General features: G+C 55.4%; 2 protein-coding genes and 1 long non-coding RNA gene across 23 annotated transcripts; 2 read left to right on the top strand and 1 right to left on the bottom strand.

The window, feature by feature from the left end:
* The first annotated feature begins 5 nt into the window (after positions 1-5).
* C10H16orf89 (chromosome 10 C16orf89 homolog) lies at positions 6-18,997 on the top strand. Of its 20 annotated transcripts, none has more exons than XM_078024572.1 (10): positions 6-156; positions 953-1,072; positions 1,786-1,919; positions 3,396-3,545; positions 5,273-5,423; positions 6,454-6,568; positions 8,062-8,197; positions 9,008-9,112; positions 10,153-10,236; positions 16,888-18,134. In XM_078024572.1, the coding sequence occupies exons 2-10, from the start codon at positions 1,002-1,004 to the stop codon at positions 17,040-17,042; spliced, it is 1,101 nt and encodes a 366-aa protein (XP_077880698.1). In that variant the 5' UTR covers positions 6-156; positions 953-1,001; the 3' UTR covers positions 17,043-18,134. The 20 variants fall into 20 exon arrangements, 15 of the variants coding, with proteins under 15 accessions (XP_077880698.1, XP_077880693.1, XP_077880697.1 ...); XR_005730775.2 differs by lacking the exon at positions 16,888-18,134 and adding exons at positions 10,727-10,831; positions 11,761-11,897 and having other exon boundaries at positions 112-156; positions 953-1,919; positions 9,049-9,112; XR_013427120.1 differs by lacking the exon at positions 16,888-18,134 and adding exons at positions 10,727-10,831; positions 11,761-11,897 and having other exon boundaries at positions 112-156; positions 953-1,919.
* Positions 14,419-18,678, bottom strand: LOC144367584 (uncharacterized). Its single transcript, XR_013427125.1, has 2 exons — positions 18,539-18,678; positions 14,419-16,974 (listed from the first exon to the last, which is right to left on the bottom strand). It is a non-coding gene; the product is annotated as an uncharacterized LOC144367584 (long non-coding RNA).
* Nagpa (N-acetylglucosamine-1-phosphodiester alpha-N-acetylglucosaminidase) lies at positions 18,976-27,261 on the top strand. Of its 2 annotated transcripts, XM_078024566.1 has the most exons (11): positions 18,976-19,109; positions 19,185-19,640; positions 20,581-20,720; positions 21,637-21,745; positions 22,724-22,852; positions 23,225-23,430; positions 23,520-23,567; positions 24,135-24,236; positions 24,318-24,381; positions 26,217-26,248; positions 26,484-27,261. In XM_078024566.1, exons 1-11 carry the CDS (start codon positions 19,024-19,026, stop codon positions 26,696-26,698), a joined length of 1,587 nt encoding a protein of 528 aa, XP_077880692.1. In that variant the 5' UTR covers positions 18,976-19,023; the 3' UTR covers positions 26,699-27,261. The 2 variants fall into 2 exon arrangements, with proteins under 2 accessions (XP_077880692.1, XP_005327208.1); XM_005327151.5 differs by lacking the exon at positions 26,217-26,248 and having other exon boundaries at positions 26,488-27,261.

Below are 27,261 nucleotides of genomic sequence, written 5' to 3'. Positions count from 1 at the left end.
CTTGGCCGCTAGGCAGCGGTCATGTGACGGATCCCCCAGGCACGCTTTGCGCAGGCGCAGGGGCGAGGCGAAGAGAGGAGGGGCGGCGAGTGGAGGTGGTTCCCTAAGTGGGTCCCGGGGAACTGCCAAGGAGCCCCTGGGCGCCAAGAGTTAATGGTGCGTACACACCTGCGGGGTTCCCGAACTCTGTATTTCTCCTATCAAAGTAAATCTTTCTTTATGAGGCTCTAGGAACTTTTTTCCAGCGTTCTAGGGTAATTTCAAAATACAGTTAGAAGCCAAGCGAGATGATGCATATTTATAATCCCAGCCACTGGGAACCTGGGGCAGGAGAATGGCAAGTTCGAGGGCAGCCTCAGCAACTTAGCGAGGCCCTGTCTTGAATTTTTTTTTTTTTTAAAAGGGCTATTTTTTAAAAAAAGGGCTAGGGATGAAGCTCAGTGGTAGAGCACTCCTGGGTCCAATCCAGTAGTGGAGGGGGTAAATGAGACAAGAACTTGGTGGAATCTCATAAGGTGATAATGAGAAAGGAACCAAGTGCTGAAAGTACGTAGTGCAGGGTGCTCTCACACCAATCAGTCTTTGCTGTTAGAAGTCAGGAGAATGAGCCGAAGCAGCTCCATCTGGGAAGACTCATCCAGCAGAAAATTATTTGTCAGAATGTATTTGTCAGGATGTATGTAGTATTTGAAGAAAACCTTTCAATTATTAAAAGAGAGAAAGAGAGAGAGAGAAAGAGAGAGAGAGAGATAAGTATATAAAGGCAGTAAAAGCCATAATTATTTTTAAGTATCCATAGGAAGAAGGGAAATTTCCCTGTTGGCCCTTCAATTTCACCTCCCAAAGTAACCACAGTAGTTTATCGTGTCCGTGTGATAGCCTTATTGCTCAGAAAACTGTCCTCTTGCTGAGAAACACCGAGAACACACTGGTGAAGCCACCCTCCCTCCAGTCCAACAGACGTGAGCACCTCTGAATGTCAGCAGTAGCCCCTGGACAAGATGGCCTGTGCTGATGTGGTGCCAGTGTCCCCAGAGCTCAGCTCAGGACTCAGCAGAGGTGGAATTGAAATGTGAGTGTAAAATACCAGATTGCAAATATTCAGTACAAGAAAAATGATGTCAGCCATTTTTATATTGACTATATGTTGAAATAATAAGATACTAGAATGATTGACTCAAATGAGATAGAGCGTGGCTTTACCTGCATTTTGCTGTTCTAATGTGGCTATGAGAACATTTTGAAGTGCCCACGTGGCTCGCCTTTGCAGCTGGAATTCTACTTTCCTCAAACAGTGCCCCCATGAGGGAGCTTTCAGAGCCGGATGTGCCCTCCCACTAACTCATTCCAAACTTTTTAAAACAAACAAATTCTGCCTTGCAGGGCTTTTGATTTCTGAGTTGCTATTGCTATTGCTCAATCAAGGACCTAGCTGGAGGCTCAGGTGCAAGAAGAACCAGAAGGGCTCCTCTCCCCAGGGGACAGCCAGGGGCTCCACATAAGGATTGCCCCCCACCCCCACCATCTGTCTCCTGCTGCCTCCTGCCCAGAGCCCTCTGCCCAGGCCACTCAAGCTGCAGATCAGTCCTGCCCGGCCACTTGTCCACGGGTCTGCTGGGGAAGGCGGTGGAGCAGGAGGCGGAGGAAGGCGTGCAGAGGTACCTGGGTGAGAGTGCCACAGGTGTGACCGGCTACACGCAGAAGGCCAGTCATGGCGAGGCCAGGGCTGCTGCTCCTGCTCCTGCTCCTGGCTCTGCAGCCACTACAGCCCTCCTCACTGCCCAGGCCAGACACCACAGAGGGCAAGGTCACCATCGTGGGCCTGATCCTGTCTGCACTGGAGAGAGCCACCTTGTTCCTGGAGGAGAGGCTACCCGGAGTCAACCTGGACGGTGTGGTGGGGTTCCGGGTGCTAGAAGGTGCGTGAGCCCCATTCCCCAGGATGGTCACTGGGAAACCAGTTCTCCTTGTCACCTGCCTTGCTCTGACCCCTAGGGCCTGGTGACCACCTGGTGTGGGAATAGCCTGCTGTGGCTATAAAGAAAGGGGAGGGGTAGGAGCTGCTTTTCTTGGTTTTGGGGCTCAGCCCGCTGTTATCGAGTCTTTTGGAAGGAGGAAGGATTTAATGGCAACATGAGCAAAGATTTGGAAATTATATTCTCAGAAGGAAATGATCCATTTGACAGCCCTTCCTGCCATACCGTGAACAAGGGCGGGGGGCGGGGGCGTGCAGAGAAAGCCTTTTACCAAGAAGGCCACTCCCCTGCATGAGGCTAAGCAGGAACTCTCTCAGGGTTCCTCTCAGCTTCCTCCACTTCCAGCCAAAGCCACCTGAAGGTCCTGAGAAAACAGCCAAGTGTTTGTTCAATTTCAAGATATGAAATCCTTAAGGAGAGGGCTGGAGACAGGCCAGGGCCAGCAGGGACACACATATCCCCTGCAGCGAGCTCCTCCTGCAGGCCACCCTGACCAAAGCAACAAAGAGCCCGGGCTTGGCGGCAGCCAATGCTGGGGGAGGCAGCCCCAGTCAGTCTCCTCTGTTTAAGGGTGCAGCTGTCTGTCCACCAGACCCAGGCAGGAGGTGCAGCCCGGGCAGTGTGCCTCCTCACAGCCCACCCCTGCTGCTCTAGGTAGGACCCTGAGGAGACCCAAGACTCTGTCCCCTCCCCTCCAATCCAGGAAAGAGACATACCCAGGGTCTCCTTCATCTGACCCCAGCCCTGTCTCAAACTCCTGTAGAAATCAATGAATTGACCCCCAGGGCTGGCTTCCCCAGCAAGCACAGGAGGTGCAGGACCTGAACAGAACGTTTAGGGACCACGAACATGTCTTAGGTGGTAAAGGAGCCCACACTGACCTAAAAGCAAAGGGTCCCTCAGCTGCCCCACCAGCCCTGAGCCCCTCCCTGGTTTCCCGGTAGGCAGCAGACCCCGAGTTCCTTGGTTAATGCCAATGCTAAATTTCATTAAGTGCTTACTTTGCAGGCGGGTAGTGCTGCATCCTCACTGCACATTAGATCATTTCATTCTTAACACCTCTCCCCAAGAAGTAATAACCGTCACTGTCCCCATTTCACAAATGAGAAAAGTGAAGCAGAGAGAAATCAAATGACTATTTCTGGTCACCCGATGCAAAAATGTTCAATCAGGACTTGAGACAGTGGGGCACTGCCTCAGAGACCAGGCTCTTGTCTGAAACATCTTCTATCCCTTGGAGCCCTACCCATCACTCAGATTCATGGCCAATACTGGCCCTGCCATAGCCTCTAAGCGCCCAAGGCAGAGGGACTCACGGCCAGCGGCCAGGCCAGCGTTAGGGCCGCCCACGGTGTGGGGGGAGGGGGGCGGCGCAGTGATCGCCTCTTCTCCCCTCTTCTCCCCTCTTCTCCCTCGCAGCACAGCTTCGGGGTGTGCAGGAAGAGTGGGCGGCCGACCCCCTGCTGCGGCCCCTGAGCCTGCGCACCAGGCAGCTGGCAGACAAGCTGGCGGCTCTCCTGCGCAGATCCATCTTCTACCTGGAGCTGAGTGACCCCAGATACCTTAGAGGTAATAGCGGAGCGGGCCCAGTGCGTCAGGAAGGCAGTGCTGGGGTGTTTGCTTCCATACCCCTGGGCGGGCTCCTCCTGGTGGGGACAGGGAGGTTCTGCCACTGCCCCTTTTTGCCCAGCAAACTGCAGGCAGAGCTGGGAGTGTCCCAGTCACCCCTGACATGGATCCAGGGTCCAGGGCCTTCTCCCACCCACACAGACAGGCAGGACATAGGCAAGGTCAGCACAGGCCCAGGCATGGCCCTCCATCCTGCACCAGAGGGGAGGTCTGGTCTGGACTGTTCCCGGGTGGAATTTCTAAAAGAGAAGGTGCTCCTTTGCCCCTGAAACCTTAGTGCTGTGCCAGCCACACAACAAGGTCTTCTGCCTCCTAAGGCCAAGCGCTGTCCTCACCAGGCTTGAGGGACCCTTACAGAGGGACCCATCCTAGAGCCTGGCCTCAGTTGTTCTGTCTCCAGATCAGTGGATCCTTTAGCTCAGACAGGATAGAAGCCAAACCCAGCCAACAAAGAGAAGGTAAGAATGACCTCTTGCATCAGTTCATACAGCAAGGGGCTGCCCCATAGGCAGAGGAGCAAGGAGGTCAGGATCCTAGTCTTGGGGCTAGAAGTTAATGTTCCCATGAACTATGTGCCATCTCTCCTTGCAGCTGCATCAATTGGCACTCAGTCAAAAATGTGTCTAAAATCATGTTAGGTCTGCTGCAAGGGCAGCAGTCGGGTCTGCATGCACCAGTTCTGTGCTTTCTTATGTCTTCACCAGGGGCTGAGCACTGTGGGGCGCTCCTGCAATCCCAGCGGCTTGGGAGACTGAGGCAGGAGCGTCAAAACTTCAGGTCTAGCTTCAGCAACTTACTGAGTCCCTAAGCAACTTACCAAGACCCTGTCTCCAAACAAAAAAATTTAAAAGGCTGGGATGTAGCTCAGTAGTAAAAGTATCTTGGATTCAATCCCCAGAACCCAAAAAAGAAGTTGTTTGTTGGGGGCAGGGCACTTGTAAACCAGTTCCTCTCCAGGGTCCCCCTTCCTCACTCTCACTTGCCAGGGTGATGGGGGTCATGAGCCACTGCGCTCCTCATTCTGTAGGGCAGCCCAGCTAGCTGCAGGAGCAGCTTCCTGGCCCCTCTGCAGCCTTCCTGGCCCCTCTGCAGCTGAGTTCTCCATCCTCTTTTAATCCTTATGCACACACCCCTCAGAAATAAGAGCTGTCACCACATTACAGATGAAGAAAGCGAGATGGGAGACCTGGGCCCTAGCGCCGGCCCAGCCTGTCTTCCTGAAGTCGATCCAGGCTGCTGCCTGTGTTATAAGAGCTCCACTGTGTGACGGGATCCAAGGAGTCTGCCAGCACTTTCAGTGTGTCTAAGCTGCAGAGGGATGCCCTGGTGTCAATCAAAGCCTATCCCAACACTGCACCCATTGTTTAGGGAAAAAATGTCCTGGGGGTTTTGTGTGTCTGTATAGGAGTGATAGTGTGTGTGGTGTGTGGTATGTGTGTGGTGTGTGTGTGTTTTGTTTAAAAAGAGATTTGGGCCAGATCATAGCTGGGTCCACCCAGGAGCTTCTGGGGGATTCAAACACTGGCGGAGCAGAAGGCGGGCTCAGAGCTGAACTGGCAGCTACTATGGGCAGTGCCTGGGGCTACCCAGTTCCCCCTGTGGTGGTCTGGGTGGCCCAGGTGGCAGCGCTCTGGTGGCTCACACCTCCCACCTCTCCCCTCTGCCAGAGTTCCGGCCGAGTCTCCAGCCCGGATTTTGGAAGCTGCCCCGCACCTGGACACACACCAACACCTCGCTGGTCTACCCCGTGCTGGAGCCCGAGGACTCGTTCTCAGAGGAAAGCAGCGATGCATGCCTGGTGCAGCTGCTGGGAACCGGGTGGGTGCCCGAGGACCCCACTGGATGAAAATTTCACTCACTCCCGACACCCCCAGGCTGCATCCAGGGAATTTATGCAAAAACACACACAGCTCATCCAAGAGTCAGCCCCACAATGCCTGGGGACTCCTTCCCCAGCCTGAAGTTTCCCTGAGTCCCACTGCTCCAGGACAAAGCATGCGGCAGCTCCTGCCACCCTGCCAGGTCCCAGTCCCCTAGGATCCAACCTCAGGGTCCTCTTTGCAGGCTCTCGAAGGCACCATCCACTCCACTGCAAAGCTTTGGCTCCAGCCACTTATCCGCCCCCTCACTCACCCCGACCGCAGGGTCCACCCTGCCCCTGCACACTGCACACTTCGTACATGGCTGTGGGCTCCCAGAACCTCTGCAGCTGTTTTACAGTCTTGTCTCCCCAGGGGCTGCGGGGCTGCGGGGCTGTGGGTCTGGGAAGGCAGAGCTGAGCCTGAGCTCACTAGCCATTTTATTCTGCTGTGGGGTGGACTTGGAGCAAGTGCCAGGGCAGCACTCCCTCCAGTGCAGGGTCACAGAGCAGAGTGGGCAGTGAGTGCCCCCTCCTCTCAGCATCCTTCAGAGAGGGGTTGGGCCAGGCCACAGCTGGGTCCGCCCAGGAGCAGTCCTCTGGTGAGGGTCCCACCCCTGCTACCTCTTTTTATGAGGCAGGTTTGTCATAGGGTGCAGGAGCATTTGGGGTCAGAACCCCAGGCTGCCTAGATCCGAGAGTCCGTTGTTTAGGGCCATGATGGGAAAGATGTCATTTGAGGACTCCACAGAGTCATAGAAGTCTCAGCCCTTGGTGGCTTTCCAAACTCAAGACAGCTCCAACATGCTGTTTCCCGAGGTAGAGGTACAGATTTAGGAGATCAAGACACTGGACACCTGTATTTTATTTGGCACCCGCTGTGCCCAGCCTGGAGCCTACTAAGGCTCATACAATAGGCTGGGGGATCGGCCGGGGCAGACCTGGTGGCAGTGGAGCACCACCCTTAACAGACGCGACTGCACTCCCCAGGAACAGCAGCCAGCCCTGCAGGATCCCAGACTTCTGCAGGACACTCGTGACCCAGCCCAACTGCTCAGGCTACAGGCTGTCCCACCAGCTGCTCTTCTTCCTCTGGGCCAGAATGGTGAGTGTCAGGGGGGACAGGAGGGAAGACAAGAAGGGCTCCCGGCAGGTAGTGTGTCTGCTACATGCCAGGAAATTAAGTGGCTTTTTGGATTTGTGCCTCAGCCCTCAGGAGGGAGAGGTGAGAGTCAGCTGCCCCCTTGGGCTCCATCTCTGAGCCGATTAGATGGTGATGGTGGGGATGGGCGGGGGACTCTGCTGGCCTGACAGAGAGACAGCCTTGCATGCTGAGCTGGATCTGAGGACCTCAGAAAAACAGAGAGAATAAAATAGAGGAGGCGGGGAGGAACCCTGCAAAGGACAAAGGAGTGGAAGAGGACGCTCCCTGCAGGAGAGACCAAGCCAGGCCCCTGGTGAGTGGCAGCAGTGTCCTTCACCAGGGCCAGCAGGGAGAGGGAGCCGGGAGAGGTGGCCTTGCTGTGGTTCTGGTGTGCCCCACCCTGGAAATTCCTTGACAATTTCTATGGTAAAATGACGCTAGGGAACAACTTGAAATACCAATGAGGCTAAGGCTTTATATTCGTTTGTTGGTTTTAGCCTGTTTTTCAAAACACTTGAACTTGGAGGAAAGGAGAGCGGGTTTTAGAGGGTGTAACCCGAGGCTTGCAGGGTGGGGAAAGGTGCCCAGCAACCCCAGCCGCTCCCCCGGTGTCTCGGCCTCCGGGATGCACAGCAGCCCCTGTGGTCATGGAGCTGGGCAACATGTTCTAGGTCTGGGGGGCTCCTGTCCTTGGGGTCCTGAGGACTGAAACCTGGGAGAAGGGACATCCAGCTCCACCTCTTCCACACCCAACATCCTTCCAAACCTCAGAATTATAATCATAATAATGATAAAAGTGCCTTAAAAATGTTTCTCTAAGGGCCTGGGTCACAATTCAGTAGTAGGCTGTGTGCTTAATACGTGTGACCCCTGGGTTCAGCACACATTGATGTGGAAAACTAGAGCTAATGATCTTCATTCCGAAAACATTAGTGCCCAGGAGTCCTTGGTTTGATGGGGGTTTTTTAAATTAACATTTCTTTGCAAGCTGCTACAGATCCATGTTATTAGATTCAACAGGTAAAAAGTCAGTCTCACCATTGCCACAGAAGGTTCTAGAGCCTGTTCTCGATTCCTGTTCTTCTCTTCCTGTGCCGGAGAATCATCCGCCAGGTCCAGGGCCTGTATTTGAGTAGCCCTGACGCTGCCCTAGGGGTTAGTCCCTGATTGCCCCATAAGGGAGTGTTTGCAGCGTGCCTTCTGGGGGGTTGTCCACCCAAGCCAGAGACCCTCTAGTGCCGTTCCTAGTGACCTCTTCCTCTCTGATGACCTTAAGGCAGAGCCAGGCCTCAGCCCAGCGCTTTCAGGCCTCAGTGATGGAGCAGGCTGAGAGAGAGGGTGGAGAAGGAGAAAGTGGTGGAAGGAGAAGTCCTGGCCCAGACACAGCCCCCAAGACATCTCAGAACCGCGAGTTGAGTGTGTGTGTGTTCCCTGTCCCTGGTGTTTGTCCCCAGCAAGGATGCACAGAGGGACTGTTCCACCAGAGTCAGCACTACATCAGTGTCTTCTGTGCCAACATGATGGAGCTGAACCGGAGAGCTGAGGCCTTCGGATACGCCTACCCGACCAGGGACCTCTTCATGGAAAACAGTGCGCTGGCCTTCTGCCCTCAGGATAAAGCAGGGAGTTCACGGGTGGTCAGACTCACACGTACACGCGTTCTCTCTCTCTCTCTCTCTCACACACACACACACACACACACACACACACACACACACGAGTAGGATTGCCAAGTTAAACAAAAATACAAAGTGCCCAGTTAAATATGCACTTCAAATAAGCAGTGGATAAAACTTTGGTATAAGTATATCCTAAATATCACATGGGATATACTGAAAATGTGTTCTTTGTTTACCGGAAACTCAGATGTAGCTGAATGTCTTATCTCACTGCGTGACCACTTCCTTCCCCCAAGAGCTGTCCCAGTGACAGAGCTCACTAAGTAATCCCAGTGACTCAGGAGACTGAGGCAGGAAGATTACTTTTCAGGTCAACCTCAGCAGTTTAGCAAGGCAATAAGCAAACTAGTGAAACCCTGTCTCAAGATAAAAAGAAGGAAAGGGCTGGGGATGTATTCCAAAGGTCAAGCTCCCCTGGGTTCAGTCCCAGTAAAATAAAAAAGAGATGGGGAGGGAGGGGGAGAGAGAAAAGGGAAAAAGAAAACAGACCCCAAAGCCTAGAGATGAGGCAGAGGGGAGCCCCTGCGTGGCCACTCGTTGGCTCCATTGTCCAACTCCCTCCCCGGGGGCCCCTCCAGGGGGGTCTCTGGCTGCCTCCTTCCCGCCCCTGGCCCCTGTGTGGCCTGCATACCTCCTGCTCTTCCTCCCCTGTGGTGGCCCTGGAGAGGGGAAGGAGCTGGCCTGGGGGGCAGGTCTGCAGAGGGCCCCTGTTGGCTTCCAGTCATGCTCTGTGGAATCAGCGGCTTCTCCGACTTCTACAAGCTCCGGTGGCTGGAGGCCATTCTCAGCTGGCAGAGGCCTTGGGAGGGATGCTTCGGGAAGCCTGGTGAGCTGCAGGGCTGTCCTGGCCGGGAGGGATGCGTTTCAGGTGGGAAAGCACGTGTTGGTGTTGGGGCACCGGAGAGGTCATGGCACGCCTGTGCAGGCGTGGGCTCACACACAGGCAGAAATGGGCTTGGAGCTTTGGAAGCCAAAGTTTTGCAGGTTGTGAGGCAGTCCCCCACTTGGTCGGGTCTGCATCAGCCACCTCAACAGAGGGGATTCTGTGTGCTGGGGACAGCAAGGAAAGGCCGAGAGGGCCTGAGGGTTTTGTTGCTTCAGCAAAGTCAACCAGGTAGCCGGTGCTTACTGACCACCTGCTTGTGGGCCCACCCTGGGCTCGGGGGGGGGAGGGGGGGCGTTGGGGCCTGAGGGAAAGAGGCAGAAACCTCCTCAGCATCCACTAAGTGAAGCAGGGACCAGTTCTCGAGAGGGTGAGGAAAGAGAGGGACCCGGGAAGGTTCTGTGGGCAGCGGGGGCAGGGGAAGCTCCTGGGAGGAGGCGGCGCACCTCAGAGCTGAGCGGCCCAGGGCTCAGGCTGTAGGTGGCCCCTGCCAGCCCCTCGGCCTTTGGAGTACGTCACTTTGCTCTAGGCCCAAATCTCTTCCTCCGTAAATAAATGCGATCATCAGCCACCTTCCCAAGTGTGAAAGGACAGACAGGACCCACACGGAGGCTCCCAGGAAATGCTGGTGTCCTCCTGAGAAGCTTGGGATCCCCAAAGAAGCCAACACTTTTGAAATAAGGGGATGTGGTTTTTAGGACAGAGTTGATGGACTGAGAAGTCCCCACGCCCCAGACCTCCACAGGGAGCAAGTCGGGGCAGGAACTTGTGTTTTTCATGCGCACGTCCATCGTACCCGGGGACGGGCTGGGAACTACAGTTCAAGAAATCATCAGTCGAGGCCACATGAAAGGATCTGCAGACAGGTGCAGGAAGAAGCTTCTAGAATAGCCTCAGAATTCCAGAGAAGATCTGAACAGCTTGCGTTGTTAAGAGGGGATGAAGTTTATTAAGTAATGTTTAAAACTGTGTCTCTTCTCCAGCTGCCAAGGAGGAGGACCCCCCCACGGCCCCTCCACGCCGCCCGCACGTTCTAAGAGTGAAGAGGAGAGAGAAGCAATTCACAGGTAACGGAGCGCCCACGGGCCTTGGCGTGAAGACAGGGCACCCCAGAAAGCCGAGGCAGACGCTCGTTCTCCTCTGGCACGGGTGCCCTCGGTGGGAAAAGGCCCCTGCACACCGAGGCCCTGGGCGCCAGGCCTCCGTGTCCGGGAGGCAAAGGGAAGGGTGGGCATCGCTCATCAGCTCCTCTCAGGAAGTGGGGTCCAGAGATACTGTGACCAGTTAGAAGAACGTGAGGGGCACTCACGGCCTGTTGAAGATCACAGAGGTTCCCCACTTGGTCAGGTCTGCGCAGGAGACTAGAACCTGCATCAGCCACCTCAACAGAGGGGATTCTGTGTACTGAGATTGAGCAAGGAAAGGCAGAGAGGGCCTGAGGGCCAGTGGACAAGTGACCGGACAGGCCTGGTGGCCCTGGAGCCTGGTGACCCCAGAGCTGCCCCAAGTTACGCCTGTTGTCCAGGGCCATGAGGAACAGTGCCCCTCTCCCACCAGTGTCCTGGCTGTGATGAGATCGTAGGGTGGGCCCAGCAGTGTGGAGAAGACTGAGAGCAGAATGTGCTCGGGGAGAAGACAAGGAAGACCGCGGAGGGAAGAGGGGTAGGAAGAAAAGTTGCAAAGTTTGCAAGGCAAAACCAGAGGGGGAGGTGGACTAGTCGGCCCTCAGCTAGGCCTCCAGTGGACCCTGGTAAAGGATTCCAGCCACCAAATGCCTGCCCATCAGCCCTGACACGGCCTCAGCATCTTCCCACAGGTAGCCAAGGCGGGGAAGAGAGACGCAAACCCCAGGAGCCCATTTTGTGGCCACCATCAAAGTCACACAGGAAGAGAGAGGTTCCCTGGCCAGGCCTGCCTAACAGAGGAACTGGGGGCTGCCTGTGTCCAGGCTAGCAGGGGGCTGTGGTCCCTCCCCAAATAGCTGCTTGTCCCCAGAGACTGACAGCCTGACTGTGGCACTGTCCTGAGGGCCAGAAAGAGCAACAGAAATCCCAAAGCCCCAGGCCTTTCCACCACCTAGGAAAGGCCCAGGAGTGGCGTGATCCCAGTGGCTCAGGAGGCTGAGGCAGGAGGACAGGTCGTGAGTTCAGGGCCACCCCAGCAATTTAGCCAGTTTCAAAATAAAAACTAAAAAGGGCTGGGGGCATGGCTGGGTGGCACAGCACCCCTGGGTTCTGCCCCCGTACCCAAACCAGAAAAGTCTCCCTGGAGCGGGATCTGGACCAGGGTGGGGCCTCAGGTCAGATCCCACCTGGCTGAGAAGGAGGTTCCCCCACAAAAGGAGAGTCCTCCCAAGACAGCAGCCAGGATTCACTTCCTGTCCTCTTAGGTCAGCTGGGAGGGAGGGACACAACTCACAGATGAGCTGGCCCCTCACTGCAGGGGCCTGGCAGCCCCCAGTCCGCAGCAGGGGGATGGGTGGGTGCCAGCCTCCCAGGGCGCCAGGCGAGCTGGCTGGGGGACGTCTGGGCAGCGCTCATGCTGGCGTGTTGAAGAAAGAGCCAGCACTCAGCAGGGCCCCTCTCCTGCAGATGGCTGCTCCTGCCACAGCACAGCCGTGGCAGTCGCAGCCCTGGGGGGCTTCCTGTATGTCCTGGCGGAATCCCCACCGGCAAAGGGAGAGCTGCCTCTGTTCACAAGACCACCGCTGAGCGGCTCCTAGGATGGACGCTCCCACCCCTGCTTCCTGCAGGATGAACAGGCCCCTTCAGCCTTTCTGTGGGTCTTGGGGCCGAGGCCACATCCTGAGAAGGAGGCAGCCGAGGAAACCACAGCAGGAAACTGTCACTATCTGGGGTTGTCTGAAGCCCTGAGTGAGAAGGGCAGGGAAGGCAGGGCACGTGAATACATTTAGAGCACCATCCTGAGTTGAGTCTCGTTGTTCTAAGTCTCCACCAGCCTCTCGGTCTCTGGTCTCTGTTTCTAGTCTCCAGTTTCACTCAAGGAGAATTCTAGGGAGTCACTGCTTCAGTCTGCTTTCTGCTACTCTAACAGAATACCCTAGACAGGGTGATTTATAAACCACAGAAGTTTATTTGTTCTATAGTTCTGGAGGCTGGAAAATCCAAGGGAATGGAGTAGGCATCTAGTGCCACGTCATAACACAGCAGAAGGCAAGGGGGCATGTGTGAGAGGGACAGAGGGGGGACTAACACCACCAGGTCACGACGCCACATCATCATGCATCATACACCAGCAGTGGGCAGCAGTGTGGCTCTGTGCCCAGGCTGCCTGGCTTCAAACCCCAGCTCTGTGTGCTTGAGAAAGTCACGGGCTTCTCTGTGACTCGGTCTCCTCCTCAGTGACATTGGGACAGCCCCACCCTGCGGCAAGGATGATGTGAGTAGCAGACTGAGAGCAGCGCCCACCCCATGCTGGGAGCCAGGTGCTACCTGCTGCACAGAGGGCCAAGTGACAGGGCTCCTCAGCCTCCCACTCCCAGCCCCAGGGCTCCTCAGCACAGGAGCCAGAGCTCAGACCTGGCTTAGCCTTTGAGAGCAGAACTCAGGACTGTGGCCCAGCCGCCATCTGGGAGCTGCGACGGGTGGTGCACAGAATGTGTGGCACCTCCACTCCAGGGGGAAGCCTAGCCAACAGCCCTGTCCTCGGGCTGGAAGGCCTTCAGTGCATCCTGTGCTGGCCACCCTGTGACAGCCCCACTCCTGCCACGCCCCGCTCCACAGCCGGTGGTGTTTAAGCCCGTGGGCCCCGAGCATCCTGCTCCTGAAGAGTGCCTTCTTTTGAGGCGCTGGTTGTCTTGGGGAACCAGAAGCCAGAATGCGTGCCCCTTGGCCCCCCAGTGCTTGGAGGATTTCTCTCTGTTGCCTTGCAAGAGATGTGACCCTGCCAGGAGTCAGCTGCACATTAGGGGCCAACCATGCCCACCCCATCCTTCCTGAATGGGGCGTGGACGTCCCTGGGGCCTGACTGCTGCACTTCAGGAGGCTTTAGTTACCAAACGGGGCAGGAGGTGACCACAGGCAAACCTGCTTAAGTCACCTTCAGGAAAGGGAGTCCTAATGGAGGAAAAATGCCTGAGACACCCCCCCCATGACCACTTCCCCTTGAACCACCTTTGTCACCAGTGGTGCTGAAAGGGCACAGGCGAGGCAGAGGAGTCCTCTCACCTCTCCTTGAACACCGCGTAGACCTGAGGCTTCCTGTCCTGTGTTCAGATGGGCTCGCCCCACCTGCCACCACCCCTCCCTACGTGGGTTTCTCAGTGTGTGGCCTGTGGCCACCTCCATCAGAATCACCTGGGGGATCGAGCAAGACGTGCAGATTCCTGGGCCCTCTTCTAGCCAGCCAGGAAGGAGCTGGGACGTGCATGTCTGGCAGGCTCCCCAGAACGCTGGGGCTCACCAAGGTTGAGACTGCAGGGTCCCCAGGGCTTGGAGCTGTATGACAGGGTGTGGCAGACAGACAGAACACCTCTACTTAGCATGGGGCGGTGGCCCGGTCACTGTACAGCCTTCCCCTTCACATCCTCCTCACACTCCTTTGTGGAGCGTGCCTTTTACAAGCTGCACTGTGTCCCCCCAAATTCATATGCTCAGGTCCTGACCCCCAGGACCGCAGAACAGACTGCATTTGAAAACAGGGTTTTGGCAGAGATCATTAGTTAAGATGAGGTCGCACTGAGGTAGGAGACCCCTAATCCAGTGTGACCGCTGGATTTAGGAAAGGGGGGCATTTGGGCACAGAAGCGACACACAGAGAAAGCCCCAGGAGAAGCGGGCGGGGATCAGGTGGAGCTCAGCAGTACTTCTGCCAGCCAGGGATCCTTGAGAGGCAGGATGGGAAAGATCCTCCCCAGCCCCCAGGAGGAGCCAACATGGCAACACCTTCATCTCTTGACTTCTAGCCTCCAGGACTCTGAGGCCACACAACACTGTGGCTGAGGCCGTACAGACTATGGCGGTCCCTGGTACGGCAGCCCCAGCAAACTCACTGGGCATCAGGAGCAGCTAGGTCCCTGCAACTCACACCTGATACAAAGCCCCCTTCTGATTTGTTCACAGACTGGCCTTTGTTAAAATGACTGATGCTAGCTGGGCATGGTGGTGCACGCCTGTAATCCCAAAGCTCAGGAGGCTGAGGCAGGAGTGTCTGGGGCCAGCCCCAGCGGGGTCCAGGGAGTCCTGAAGGAGGAGTGGCGTCGGCGAAATGATGAGACAGGAGTCGTTCCGTTTGAGCAATCTTCAGAGAGAGAGCTAAAGCTGCTTTCTCTGGGTCCCCTTTTTATTACAATTTTTCTCATCATTATAGATTCACAATACGTCATTGATTATATAATTTAAAACTTTGCCAAGACATGACATTTCCTTAACCATGATTGAGAGCACACCAATGTACATCCTTCCAGGATATGACCCCCAGCCATACAATCATCAAAGTACAGAATCATCAATAAAACATATCACCAATTTACACCCTTCAGATTTTCCCAAGATTTACTATTTTTCCCAAGATATGTTATTTCCTTATTAACTAATGCCAAACTACGTAACCAGACTCTAAGTCTCCTAGCCAATCATTAACCTAAAGTACACCTGTACTTTATTTTTAATCTAAAATTCCCATCTAAAAAAGTCCCTTTAAATCTTATATTTAAAATGTCCTAAAGTTTATGAATCATCCTTAAAACATATCAGAAACCTATACAACTAAAGACTTAAGAATTTCTAAACTTAAGAATCTAAATAAAATAATATTTTTAACATTATTTTAAAACTGTGTCTTATAAAGCTATTTTAATTGATTCCTAAATTTATTCTCATAAAACTGGTTGAGCTGCTTTCTCGAAGAGTTTCTTTGTTTCTCAGTCAAGGTGCACTAGTTCTCAAAGAGTTTGTTTTTCAGTCAATGTGCACTAGTTCTCAAAGAGTTTGTTTTTCAGAGGATGATTGTTGTCTGATATTAGGTTTGTCCACAATGTACTGAGATAGAAGAATAGCCTTTTATTTTGTCCTTGATATGCTGAGGGATGGTAGAACGGCCTCCAAGGCATGAACTACCTGTTCTGTTCTAGCCATCTGAAATTTAAATTGTTTGGCATTTAACATACTCATGCCTCCTGTGAGAAACATAAGCATGAAAATGCAAAGTCCCAATTACATAAAAAAGGGTCTCATGGCTTCGGTTACCCACCAACCAGCGTGGCTTTGCCAGCATTCATCCTCACTGTGACCCTGTCAAGACAGTGGGAGAGCGGCTTTGCCAACACTTTTTCTCACTGTGACCCTGTCAAGACAGTGAGTGGGGGATCGCCTTCACCACAGGAGGATTGCAAATTCAAGGCCAGCCTTAGCAATTTAGCAAGGCCGTATTTCAATAAATAAATAAATAGGGGCTGAGATTGTGGCTCAGAGGTAAAGCACTTGTTTCCCATGCATGAGGCCCTGAGACTGATCCTCAAACAACACACTTACAAAATAAAGATATTGTGTCTATCTACAACTAAAAAAGTATTTAAAAATAAATAAATAAGGGCTGGGGATGTGGCTCAGTACTCTGGGTTCAATCCCAGGTACAAAAAAAAATCTTCTGGGGGGGGGTCCCTGGGGGAGAGAGGGGGAGGGGAGAGGGAGGCCGTGCTTGGCTTGCACCCCCCACTCCAGCCTCTGCCACGTCTTCATGTGGCCTTTTTCTCTCTGTGTGTCTCGGTCGCTTCTCATAAGGACGCCAATCAGATTGGTGTCCGCTCCATCCCAGTGTGACCTCATCTTAACTGATTATGTCTGCAAAGTTCCAATATTCAAATAAGGTCTTACCAGAGGTTCTGGCATCTGACCCTGTCACACACTGGATCACAACAGTGGCCCCCAGAGGGGCCTGGCATTGATGGTACTGTGTGGACAGAGGGGCCTGGCCAACTAGGCTGGCCGGGGCTCCTAGGATGGCCACACATGGCCCAGGCACCCAGGCCCTGTCTAACCTGGACACTGTCATGGGACAAGAGCCCTGAGAGGCTCTTGCCCCCAGGGCCGGCTCCCAGGCTTCACTCAGGACCCTGCAGAGGGTCCTGGGCTGCTTTAACCCTCTGTTCTCGCCACCTTTTGTGAGCTAACTATGCCATTAACTTAGGCAAAACGTCTTTCCACAATGTCAGAGTTCATCAAATGACAAATTCACAGGCGGGAAGCAGGTGTGGGTCAGCTGGTAGTCATAAACTGGACAAACAGGTCTTTTATTCCAGTCTTAACTTTTTTTTTTTTTTTTTTTTGGTGGTACCAGGGATTGAACTCAAGGGCACTCAACCACTGAGCCACATCCCCAGCCCATTTTTGTATCTCACTGAGTTGCTTAGCAACTCACGAAACTGCTGAGACTGGCTTTGAACTTGCGATTCTCCTGCCTCTGCCTCCAGAGCAGCTGGGATTACAGACGTGTGCCTCCACGCCTGGCCTCCAATCTTAATTTCTAATATGTACAACGTTCAAGTCACACATCGTATGTACTTCACACGGTGACATATAAATGGTCACAGAAACACTAAGAAAGGGTTAAGGCAGCCTGCAGGGTGACAGGATGCTGAGCACAGGCAGAGAGAGATATGAGTGCAGAGTCACTGTAGGTGGCCAGATAAGGGTTTTAACAAGGCAGGTCTGCAGAGTGCTCAAAGCAGAGGGTTCTGACAGGTGGCAGTTCCGTTTCAGAGAGTCAACTTGAAGTGGGTCACGCATGGTCATCACAGCCAGGAGAAAGCACCATCACAGGCAGGAGAAAGCACGTTCTGCTAAAGCCTGACGGGGACAAGAAATCAGAAGTTCATCCCTGTGGCGATTACCTGGGCAAGTCTCATAAGGAGTGACCAGGTAACAGGGTCAGGGGATGCTGTGATCAGCTTAAGGGTCTTAGTGAGGGATTCACATCTGCTGACGGTGAAAAGCTCAACTTGGGTGGGTTCCTGATTTGGGACGTCCCTGTGTGCAGCTACTCCTTGGTTTAGTTTGATGAGTTGGTACATATATGTTATTCATCAATTTGCACTTGTGATTGTACAGGCAGATGGTGGTTGTTTACTTGTAGAAAAAAAGTGTGGAGTCATCCTACTTTAGCTCGTACTCAAAATGGAGGAGCTCATAGCAAACTAGTGTTTTACAAAATGAAATACAAAGGTTTAGGCACAGCTGAAGGCCACTGTTCTACACATAAGAGTACCTTCAAGCAGGGCAGGCCTGCACTTTCACATTCATTTTACTTTTCCTTTTTTTGGGGGGCGGGTGCTGGGGAGTAAACCCAGGGTGGGGACAGAACACAGGGCACTTTCCCACTGAGCTACCTCCACAGTACTTTTTATTTTTTGAGGCAGGCTCTTGCTAAGGTGCTCAAACTTGTGAACCTCCTGTCTCAGCTTCTGGGATTATAGGTGTGCATCATCATGCCCTCCTGAAATTTTAAATATTTTTTATAGCAAGGACCCCATGTTTTTGTGGTACACAAGGTTCCACAAATAATGTAGCTGACCTTGCCTGTCTCTCATCCAAAATGCCCAGGCCATAAGTCAAAGCCAGGATGAGGAAGTGTTCTAGGTTAAGGGAGACCAAAGAGGATAACTAAATGCAGCTCCCACCAGGATCCTGGATTGGGATGGAGGGACAGTTACAAAGGACATTACAGGGACAACTGGCAAAATTTGAAGATGAACTAGGGATTAAACAATGTAAGTATTATCAATGCAAAACGTCCTAATTTCACTTGTCCAGCAGCACACGCCTGTAATCCCAGCAGTTTGGGAGGCTGAGGCAGGAGGATTGTAAGTTCAAAGCCAGCCTGAGAAACTTAGCCGAGCACTTAGCAACTCAGTGAGACCCTTTCTCTAAATAAAATGTAAAGAAGGGTTGGGGATATGACTCAGTGTGGTTAAGCACCAAAGGAAAAAAAAAAAAAAAAAAGGAAAATGTCATAGTCCTGGAAGGTCATAGTGAAGTATTGAGGTAAAGGACCGTGTCTGCAACATAGCTGCAGTTTGCTCAGGAAAAAAGGTGTATGAATAAAGTAACCATATTAAATAGGGCAAATGTTAACAATTGAGAAATCTGAGCAAACTGTATAAGGGAGTTCTTTATAATTTTTTTTAAAATAAAGAGGAAACATCAACTTATTCGGCTATTTTAAAGAATAGAGCTTAGTTTTCAAAGAAGTGGAGTTCATGCAGAGGTAATGTTTTACTTTTACCTCTGTTGTCACTATCTAAGGAAGACCTTAAATTAGACTCCAACCAGGGATTTCCAGAGAGCCACCATCATCACTCGTGTGTGTGTGTGTGTGTGTATTCAGTTGTCCTCGGACCTTTGTTTTTCTTACTTTGATGTGGTGCTGAGAACCGAACCCGGTGCCTCACCCGGGCCGGGCCACGCTCTACCACTGAGCCCCGCAGCCCTCCTCACTCGTGTTGAGCACCTGCCAGGTCCTCGGCTGCAGGGTAGGAGCGCTGGGGTCTCCCACGCGGGTGCAGAGACGCTGAGGGCGGGACTGCGACGTAGGAAAGGACGCGGCGCGGGGAACAGGGTCCTCGGGAACCAGACCGGGGGTCCGCCGGCGCCGGCTCCCGCTGCAGGGGCTGCTGCCCGGGGCGGGGCGGGCCCCGGGGCTGAAACCACGTCGGGTAAGAAGTGTCTTCCCACCAGCGACTCGGCCCGACCCGCCCGGATTTTAAGAGCCCGCACGGCCTGGGAAGAGCGTTCTCGCGAGACCAGGAAGGAGCTGAGCCGTTCCGAGGGGGAAGCCGCCACCCGAGGGTCTCGAGTCACGTGAGGCGGGCCCACGTGACCGGAGGCCCGACCCCCAACATGGCGCCGCCCACGGGTCGAGGGCTTCTCTTCCTGGTCGCGCTGCTCGGCTTCCTCGGGGCAGCGTCCGGCGGCCTTGGCGCTGGGTGAGTGGGCTGGCCGGGCGGGCGGGCGCGGCGCGGGGACCCCTGCCCTCCGTGCTCACCTGCGCGTGCCCGCAGGGCCTCCCGCGACGACGACCTGCTGTTGCCCTATCCCCGCGCGCGCGCGCGCCTCGCCCGGGACTGCACGCGGGTCCGCTCCGGCAGCCGCGAGCACGAGAGCTGGCCCCCGCCCGCCGCGAGCCCCGGCGCCGGCAGCCCGAGCGTGCGCGCCTTCGTCTCGCACTTCAGCGGGCGCGCGGTGGCCGGCCACCTGACGCGGGTCGCCGCGCCCCTGCGCACCTTCTCCGTGCTGGAGCCCGGCGGGTCCGGAGGCTGTTCCGAGAGGCGCCGCGCCACGGTGGAGGAGACGGCGCGGTCCGCCGGCTGCCGCGTCGCCCAGAACGGCGGGTTCTTCCGCATGAGCACGGGCGAGTGCCTGGGGAACGTGGTGAGCGACGGGCGGCGGGTGAGCAGCTCCGGGGGGCTGCAGAACGCGCAGTTCGGGATCCGCCGCGACGGGACCCTGGTCACCGGGTGAGGAGGCACGGAGCTCCGTGGCTGTCGCGGGCAGAGGGCCTGAGATTTGGGTTGTAGTTCTGCAGCTGTGTTCAAGTCACCTAACCGGACTGAGCCTCCTTTTCCTCCTCTGCAGAATGGGGATAGTAAAGTGGCTCTCGCTGTGTCTTTGAGTGCTTGTTCCACGTGAGGCAGTGTGACGTGCCCTGGGGGGGATAGCAGTGAAGAGCACTCACGCTTTTGCCTTCCTTAACAGACCGTCCCCGTTACTAAGAAAAGTAAACCAAGGTCAGGTAAAGAGTGAAGATGAATTCAGATTCAAACCATCAGGGTGAACCCACCATAGTTGGAAATTGGGTTTTTTAGGTAGGGTGGTGAGGAATAGGCCTGAGAAAGTGACCGTGGACTTGAGACCTGAGGGTTGATCAGCCAAGGTCAGAACTCAAGAAGAAGCATTCCAAGCAGAGGGAACAGCAGGCACAAAGGCTGAGAGGTGCCTGTGTGTGAGGGACCCACAAAAGGAGCCTGTTATCAGAGGGTGACAGACTGATTAAGACTAACTCTGGGGGAGCTGGGCAGAGGCTGGATTGGGGAAACAAGGAGGCCAGTTGAGAACCTGTTACAGGCACGAGGGGTAGCTTTGCTGGAGTGACAGCCTAGAGATTGAAGGCCACCCATGGATTTGAGATCGATGGGGTGGCTTTTTCTATTAAGTGAAGTATAGACTGTTTGCAGAGTTGTGACAGAACCCTGCCCAACTTCAGTCCTATTGGTCTTGGCTGTTGGAACAGGAGGATTCCACAGAGTTGCAGAGCACCATAGCTATGCTCAGGTGCAGGCCCTTCCTGGGGCAGGAGGAAGAATCAGGGAGCCGGGATGAGGAGGGAAGGGGAAAGCAGCCCCACCACCCACGGGTAGCCCAGTTGGTGAGTGAGCCTCACGCCTTCCCTGGGTCCAGGTACCTGTCTGAGGAGGAGCTGCTGGACACTGAGAATCCATTTGTGCAGCTGCTGAGTGGGGTCGTGTGGCTGATTCGCAATGGAAGCATCTACATCAATGAGAGCCAGGCCACCGAGTGCGATGAGACCCAGGAGACAGGTGAGGGGTGAGGAGGCGAACAGTGTGGGGAAGGGGAGGCTGAGCAGCAGCTCTCTTGAGAACCAGACATGGGAGGACCTATTTTTAAGTCTTTAGACAAGTGTTTATTTAGCAGCTAGTTTGTGCTTCATGATATTTTAAAGAGACAATTATGATAAACTGAAAAGAACCGAGCGCTAAGAAAGAAAAAGTTGGGAGAAAGGGACAGGATATTCGTGGATCAGCAACCTCAGCATCATCCAGGAGCTTGTTTAAATGCAAAGCCGTGAGCCCACCCACCTCCTACCTACAGCCTCAGGATCCCTGGAGGTGATGTCCAAGGGTCTATGCTTTAAGAACCACCCCCCACTTTGGTGATTCTAATGGACACTCAGGTTTGGGAGCCACTGGAGAGCAGGCTACTGGCGTGGAGAAGGGGATGCCCTGGCCCTGACTTGAGGGCTATCTTAGGGTGGGCAGTCAGGGAAGGCTTCACTGAGGAGGTGCTCTTAGAACAGAAGGGCAAGCCATGGGAGGAACTCAGGAGGAGGAGGTTCTCAGTGAGCGGGACAGGAAGTGCAGTGTTCCTGATGAGAAGTGACTGGGGGCTGGTGAAGGTTGTCCCAGGAGATGAGGCAGGACAGCCCTGGAGAGGTCATGCAGCCTGGGATTTTGTTCTGAGTAGTGGAAGTCATTCAGGGGTTCCTGCTGGAGCTCACCCCTCCTGGGGTGCCCTGAAGACAAGCCTTCAGGCTGTGGCATGGACACTGACTGGGACAGGGCAGATGGGAGGCCGAGAGACCAGTGAGACAGCCATCATGCATCCAGGGGACAGGCCAGGCGGCCTGGACCTGGAGGTGGAGAGTGGCAAGAAGTAGGACAGAGCCCAGGAGGCCTCTGAGGGGCCGGGTGGTCAGCCAGGCTGCCTCTCCTCCAGGTTCCTTTAGCAAATTTATAAATGTGATGTCGGCCAGGACAGCTGTGGGCCATGACCGTAAGGGGCAGCTGGTGCTCTTCCATGCAGACGGACAGACAGAGCAGCGTGGGTAAGTTCCAGAAACTAGGGCCTCCAGACCTAGGCGGAGTCTGCTTTGAGAAACCTCAGCGCACTGGCAGTCATCCTGACACAACCATTTTCAGACATGTCCACACCCTCTGTCCTGCCTTCTGACAGGAGGAGGGACCTAGGTCTCCTCAGTTCCCAGAACTTCTCTCCTCCACACACTTCATCTCAGTCCCTCAGTGCTAGGGTCCCTTCCAAGCCCCGTCGGCCACAGGATTAGCAGGTGAAGACCTTGGCTCCGGTTCCAGCTCAGTGTGGCCAACTCTGTGGCTTTAGGTAAGTCACTCAGCCACTCTGAGCTGCAGGTTCGTCCTCACAGACAAAGTGTAGCATTACTACTGCTGCGTAGCAGATTAGCACAAGCATATCAGCCTAAGCAGTGATCCCAGTTCTTTCTGTAGGTTAGAAATCAGAAACGCTAGACTGAGAATATTCTGTGTCCCAGGACCAAGTCAAGATGTGGGGGCTTTCATCTGGAACTTCTGGGAAAGAGTCCTCTTCCAGGCACATTTGGGTGCTTGGCAGAATCCTTCTGTGCAGGACTGAGCCTTTGTTCCCTTGCTGGTCCCCAGCTGGGATCCTTTAGCTTCCTGAATTGTCCTCCTCATGAGAACCCTCCCCAGTCTCCAGGCCACAGAGGTGTGTCCAGTCCCTCTCGTCCCCCTGTATGTCACATGGCTTTCACTTCCTCCTCTGCTGCCAGCCGGAGAGCTCTCTGCTTATAAGGGCTCCTGTGGTTTCCCTGGGCTTACTCAGGGAAGTCGGGATGTCCCCCGCAAGGACACTTGGGCCACCTGACAGCATGATTACGGGCATGAAGCCTCATATTCACAGCTGCCCAGGATTAGGGCGGGCGTTGCTGGGGGCCTGTTCAGAGATGTACCTGCCCTAGCGGGCACGATACCGTGCACTGTCAAAGGCAAGAGGAGTTGCGCTCAGTGGCACTGTTCTTGTGCTGCAGCATCAACCTGTGGGAGATGGCCGAGTTCCTGCTGAAACTCGACGTGGTCAACGCCATCAACCTGGATGGAGGTGGCTCTGCTACCTTTGTGCTCAACGGGACCTTGGCCAGTTACCCGTCAGATCATTGGTGAGGGCACAGAGCCTGCCTCTGACTGTCTGGTTCAGCCAGTGAGTGTGAGCGTAAGACTCAGGATTCCCACCCTGGGATCTGCCCACGCCCTTGAGCAGGGGCCAGTTGAGAAAGATCTCCCTACAAATGGTGAATAGGAGCAGAGATTGAGGGTGAGGAGGTGGCTGGGGGTGGGGGCGGGGCTTCCAGGCAGAGGACACAGCATACACCACGGCGCTGGGTGGGAAGGTTGGCAGGGATTGAGGAGGAGCCTGTAAACAGCCAGAAGGTGAGACTGGGGGTGGGGGGGAGCCCTCGTTGGCTGGGGACTTGAGAGACCTGCTGGGCCAGCACTGTGGCCCCTTCTCATCCTCTTCATCCCCCCTGCAGCCAGGACAACAAGTGGCGTTGTCCACGGCATGTGTCCACCGTGGTGTGTGTGCATGCGCCCTCCTGCCAGCCACCGGACTGCAGCGGCCATGGGACCTGTGTGGAGGGCCGCTGCGTGTGCACGGGGCCCTTCTGGCGAGGCGCTGCCTGCAGCGAGCTGGACTGTGGCCCCTCCAACTGCAGCGGCCACGGACTGTGCACGGAGAGTGAGTGGGGGCCTGGGGGCCTGACGGGGTCCGTCTTCCCAGTGCCTGGCCTGACCTCTCACCTGGCCTCCTGGCTCTTGTCTTGGCAGCCGGCTGCCACTGCGATGCTGGATGGATGGGGTCCAACTGCAGTGAAGGTGAGGCCACCGGCCGCCCCTGCCCGCTGGCCCTCGGGGAGAGGGAGCTGCTCCGCTGCCTTTGCCCCGCCCTCCATCTGGGAAACTGCTCTCGCCGCATGTGTGAATCCCTGTCTGATTTCCTGTGGCTGTTGGACACCACCAGGCAGGTGGCCAGGAGAGCAGAAATGTGTCCTCTCACAGTTCTGGAGACTGGGACTCAAAACCCAGGTGTGGGCAGAGCCACACCCCTCCTCCTGTCCCTGGGAAGCAGCTGCTGGGGGCTCCTGGTCCCTGGGCTTGGGGCAGCAGCACCTGTCTCGGCCTCCCTTGCCCACGGCCACTTCCCTGTTCTGTCCAGTCTGCTCTCTCAAGAACCTGGAGTTGTGTGCTTTGGGACCCACCTTAAGTCCAGGATGATGTCTTCTTGAGACTCTTAACTTAGTGACTCTGCAAAGACCCTGTTTCCAGATAAGGTCACCTTCAGGGACTGGCCTGGGAGGAGCAGGGGCCGACCACACCGTGTCCTGCAGAAGGAGGCCCTGGCCCCTGAAGCCTGATCCTTGTCCTCCCGTCTCCTCTCGGCAGAGTGTCCCCTTGGCTGGCATGGTCCAGGCTGCCAGAGGCCTTGCCAGTGTGAGCACCAGTGTCCCTGCGACCCACAGACTGGCAACTGCAGTGTCTCCCGAGGTACAGGGCCTCCCGGGGCCCCCAGATGGGAGGGCAGGCCTTTGTTCCCCAGCCCTGAGCCTGTCTCTGGTTTCTTTACAGTGAAGCAGTGTCTCCAGCCACCCGAGGCCACCCCGAAGGCAGGAGAGCTGTCCTTTTTCACCAGGTGAGTGCTTCAGTGGACTGAGGGAGGCCAGGACATGGTGTCCGCTCACCCAGGTGGTGTGTCTCCGTTGCAAGCACAGGGCGGTGGCAGCTGACCGCAGCCACTCGACAGTCCAGAGAGCTGTGAGAGCTCCTGGGCCACCACGCTCGTGGGAGTGGAGGAGGCCTGTGGCTCCATCGCCCTGGCTGCAAAGACTGGGGACTCTTTTTCCCAGCTCAGACTCTGCTGAACATGAGATCCTGTCCCTCTGGGCCTCAGTGCTCAGGGCGAGCTGCTGCTGCCTTTCTCTGTTCTATCCCTGGCCTCAACCCCGAGGGCTTGGTCCAGAGACTTCTGCCCCGCCCCCACGGAGGTCTTGGGCAGAGCCAAGAGCCTCATTTCCCCATGATCCTGGACGCTGCTCTCCTCTCCTTGAGGCCCTCTCTCCTGTTGGTTGTCACCTTGATAGCCCAGTCCTGGGCACGTGTGTCCCCCAACTCTGGAGGTGGTTGTCACCTTGATAGCGTAGTCCTGGGCACATGTGCCCCCCAACTCTGGAGGTGGTTGTCACCTTGGTAGCCCAGTCCTGGGCACATGTGCCCTCCAACTCTGGAGGTGGTTTTCACCTTGGTAGCCCAGTCCTGGGCACGTGTGCCCCCCAACTCTAGAGGTGGTTGTCACCTTGATAGCGCAGTCCTGGGCACATGTGCCCCCCAACTCTGGAGGTGGTTGTCACCTTGATAGCGTAGTCCTGGGCACATGTGCCCTCCAACTCTGGAGGTGGTTGTCACCTTGATAGCCCAGTCCCAGGCACTGATGCTCCCTTGACGGGAGGTGGCGTTGGTGTGAAAGCAGAGCTCCTCCGGCCTTGTCCTAGAGGGAGCCAGAAGCTCCTCAGAAGGGCACATGGCAGGTCCCCCCTGGAGTCCTGACTTAGTGAGTCTGAGGGTCCAGACCTGGAGGCCCAGGATTACGTCACTGGAGGTGCAGTCTGAAATGCACCAGGGCAGGGACAGGCGGAGGCCCTGGAGTCCCAGCTGCAGGTCCAGGCTCCTGCAGAAGTGAGACTCCAAGCCTCACTGCCCTGCCGACCTGAAACCCAGCAGCACCTGGCGGCCAGGGAAGGGAAGTGGGGGACTGGCGGGCGGGGCTGCAGTCCCCTGAGCATCTGCAGGTGGATGCTTGTGCCCTGAGGGCTGCAGCGTGAGACCTGAAGACCGTCATCCAAAGACCCAGCCTGTTCTTTGCCAGCTCCCCAACCTGGAAAGGGACGGCTCTCCCTTCTCTGCCTGCACAGCCCAGCCTTGATTGCCAGTGTCCCCTGGAGCACAGCTTGTCGACTGAGGCCTCTCGGGCAGGAAGTGTCCTCCCTGGTTTTATCTGGCACACAACTTGGCGGCTAAGATATAAGCCATACCTGACCAGACTCAGTGGTGTACTCCTGTAATCACAGCAGCCTGGGAGGCTGAGGCAGGAGGATTACAAGCCAGCCTCAGCAATTTAGCAAGGCCCTGTCTCAGTAAGATAAAGGGCTGGGGATGTGGCTCAGTGATAAGTGCCCCTGGGTCCAATCCCCAGTACCAAAATAATAGTGTGTGTGTGTGTGTGTGTGTGTGTGTGTGTGTGTGTGTGTGTGTGTGTGTGTGTGTGTATGGATGGATGGATGGATGGATAGATAGAAAGAATCTGAAAATGAGTAACATTCATGTTTTTCTTTAAGTTATTTATTTTTATTTGGTGCTAAGAATCAAACTCCGTGCTTCACTCATGCTTCTGCCACTGAGCTACAGCCAAAAGTTTATGTACTTTATTTTAGTTGTTAATGGACTCTTTATTTTTATTTTATTTATATGTGGTGCTGAGAATCGAACCCAGTGCCTGACACATGCTAGGCAAGTGCTCCGCCCCTGAGCCCCAGCCCCAAACCATCATTCAAAAGTTTTAATGGTTTGAAGTATCGGGGGATTTGGGCCCACAGCCACCGCCCCTGTTGCTCAGGCACAAGTCTTCATGTCCCCGTCCTCCCCCACCCCACCCATCTGGCTCGGTGCTCCTAGGTCTGGAGTGTGGGAACCCTCCCCTGCTTCTCTGGCCTGAACCCCCAGCAGCCCCTCTCTCTCCACCCAGGACCACCTGGCTGGCCCTCACCCTGGCCTTGGTCTTCCTGCTGCTGCTCAGTGTTGTGGCCAACGTGTCCTTGCTGCTTGGCTCCAGAGCAGAGAGGAAACGGCACCTGGACGGGGACTACGTGTACCACCCACTGCAGGAGATGAATGGGGAGCTCCTGGCCTCGGAGAAGGAGCAGGCTGGGGACACCCATGACCCCTTCAAGGACTGACCCCAAGCTGCCCCAGTGGCCTGTCCTGGAGGATTGTACTGTCCACCCGGACCAGCTTCTGCAGGAGGGATTCTGAGGCCGCCGACGTGGACCCTGCAGATGCCTCAGCGCCAGCACTATGGCCAAGCTTCCATGGCACCTGTGCCACCTCCCACCTGGCCCTGGCCTGCGCCCACCTGTCCGCCTGCCATGGCACATGCAACCCCAGCAATCCAGGGCTGCCCGGAAGACTGCTTCTCCTCCCCCGCCTGCCTGTGTCTGCTGCCCGAGAGGCCTGTCCTCCTGGAGGGCCTGTGCACTGCCAGAGTCCCCCGCATCCTGGGGACAGGGCCCTGGTGAACCTGTGTTCAGTTCCTGTCCCCACAGGGTGGAGTCAAGGGATCAGCCTGCCTTTCTGGTCACGTCACAGAGCCCCTTTCTGCAGACTCGCGATTTGCCGGCTTGAACTCTGTTCCTGTCCCAGGAGCCCTCAGGGAGAGCTGGGAGGGATGAGATGGGGCCAGGCCGGGTCATCCTGCCTCCAGAAGGTTCTCTCCCTTGAATAAACAGGTATCCTGAAGGGA

The sequence above is a fragment of the Ictidomys tridecemlineatus genome, chromosome 10 (genome assembly GCF_052094955.1).
Source record: "Ictidomys tridecemlineatus isolate mIctTri1 chromosome 10, mIctTri1.hap1, whole genome shotgun sequence".
Taxonomy (NCBI): Eukaryota; Metazoa; Chordata; class Mammalia; order Rodentia; family Sciuridae; genus Ictidomys; species Ictidomys tridecemlineatus.
Note: the sequence above shows the minus strand (reverse complement) of the source record. Positions and strands in the feature narration are given on the sequence as shown.

Bases quoted from the DNA above. Each gene is read 5' to 3' on its own strand.
- C10H16orf89 (XM_078024571.1), top strand. From the start codon at position 1,712: ATGGCGAGGCCAGGGCTGCTGCTCCTGCTCCTGCTCCTGGCTCTGCAG. The intron at 1,920-3,395 runs GTGCGTGAGCCC...TCTCCCTCGCAG, and splicing joins GGGGTTCCGGGTGCTAGAAG to CACAGCTTCGGGGTGTGCAG. The intron at 6,569-8,061 runs GTGAGTGTCAGG...GTTTGTCCCCAG, and splicing joins TCTTCCTCTGGGCCAGAATG to CAAGGATGCACAGAGGGACT.
- Nagpa (XM_078024566.1), top strand. From the start codon at position 19,024: ATGGCGCCGCCCACGGGTCGAGGGCTTCTCTTCCTGGTCGCGCTGCTC. The intron at 20,721-21,636 runs GTGAGGGGTGAG...CCTCTCCTCCAG, and splicing joins CGATGAGACCCAGGAGACAG to GTTCCTTTAGCAAATTTATA. The intron at 24,237-24,317 runs GTACAGGGCCTC...GTTTCTTTACAG, and splicing joins CAACTGCAGTGTCTCCCGAG to TGAAGCAGTGTCTCCAGCCA.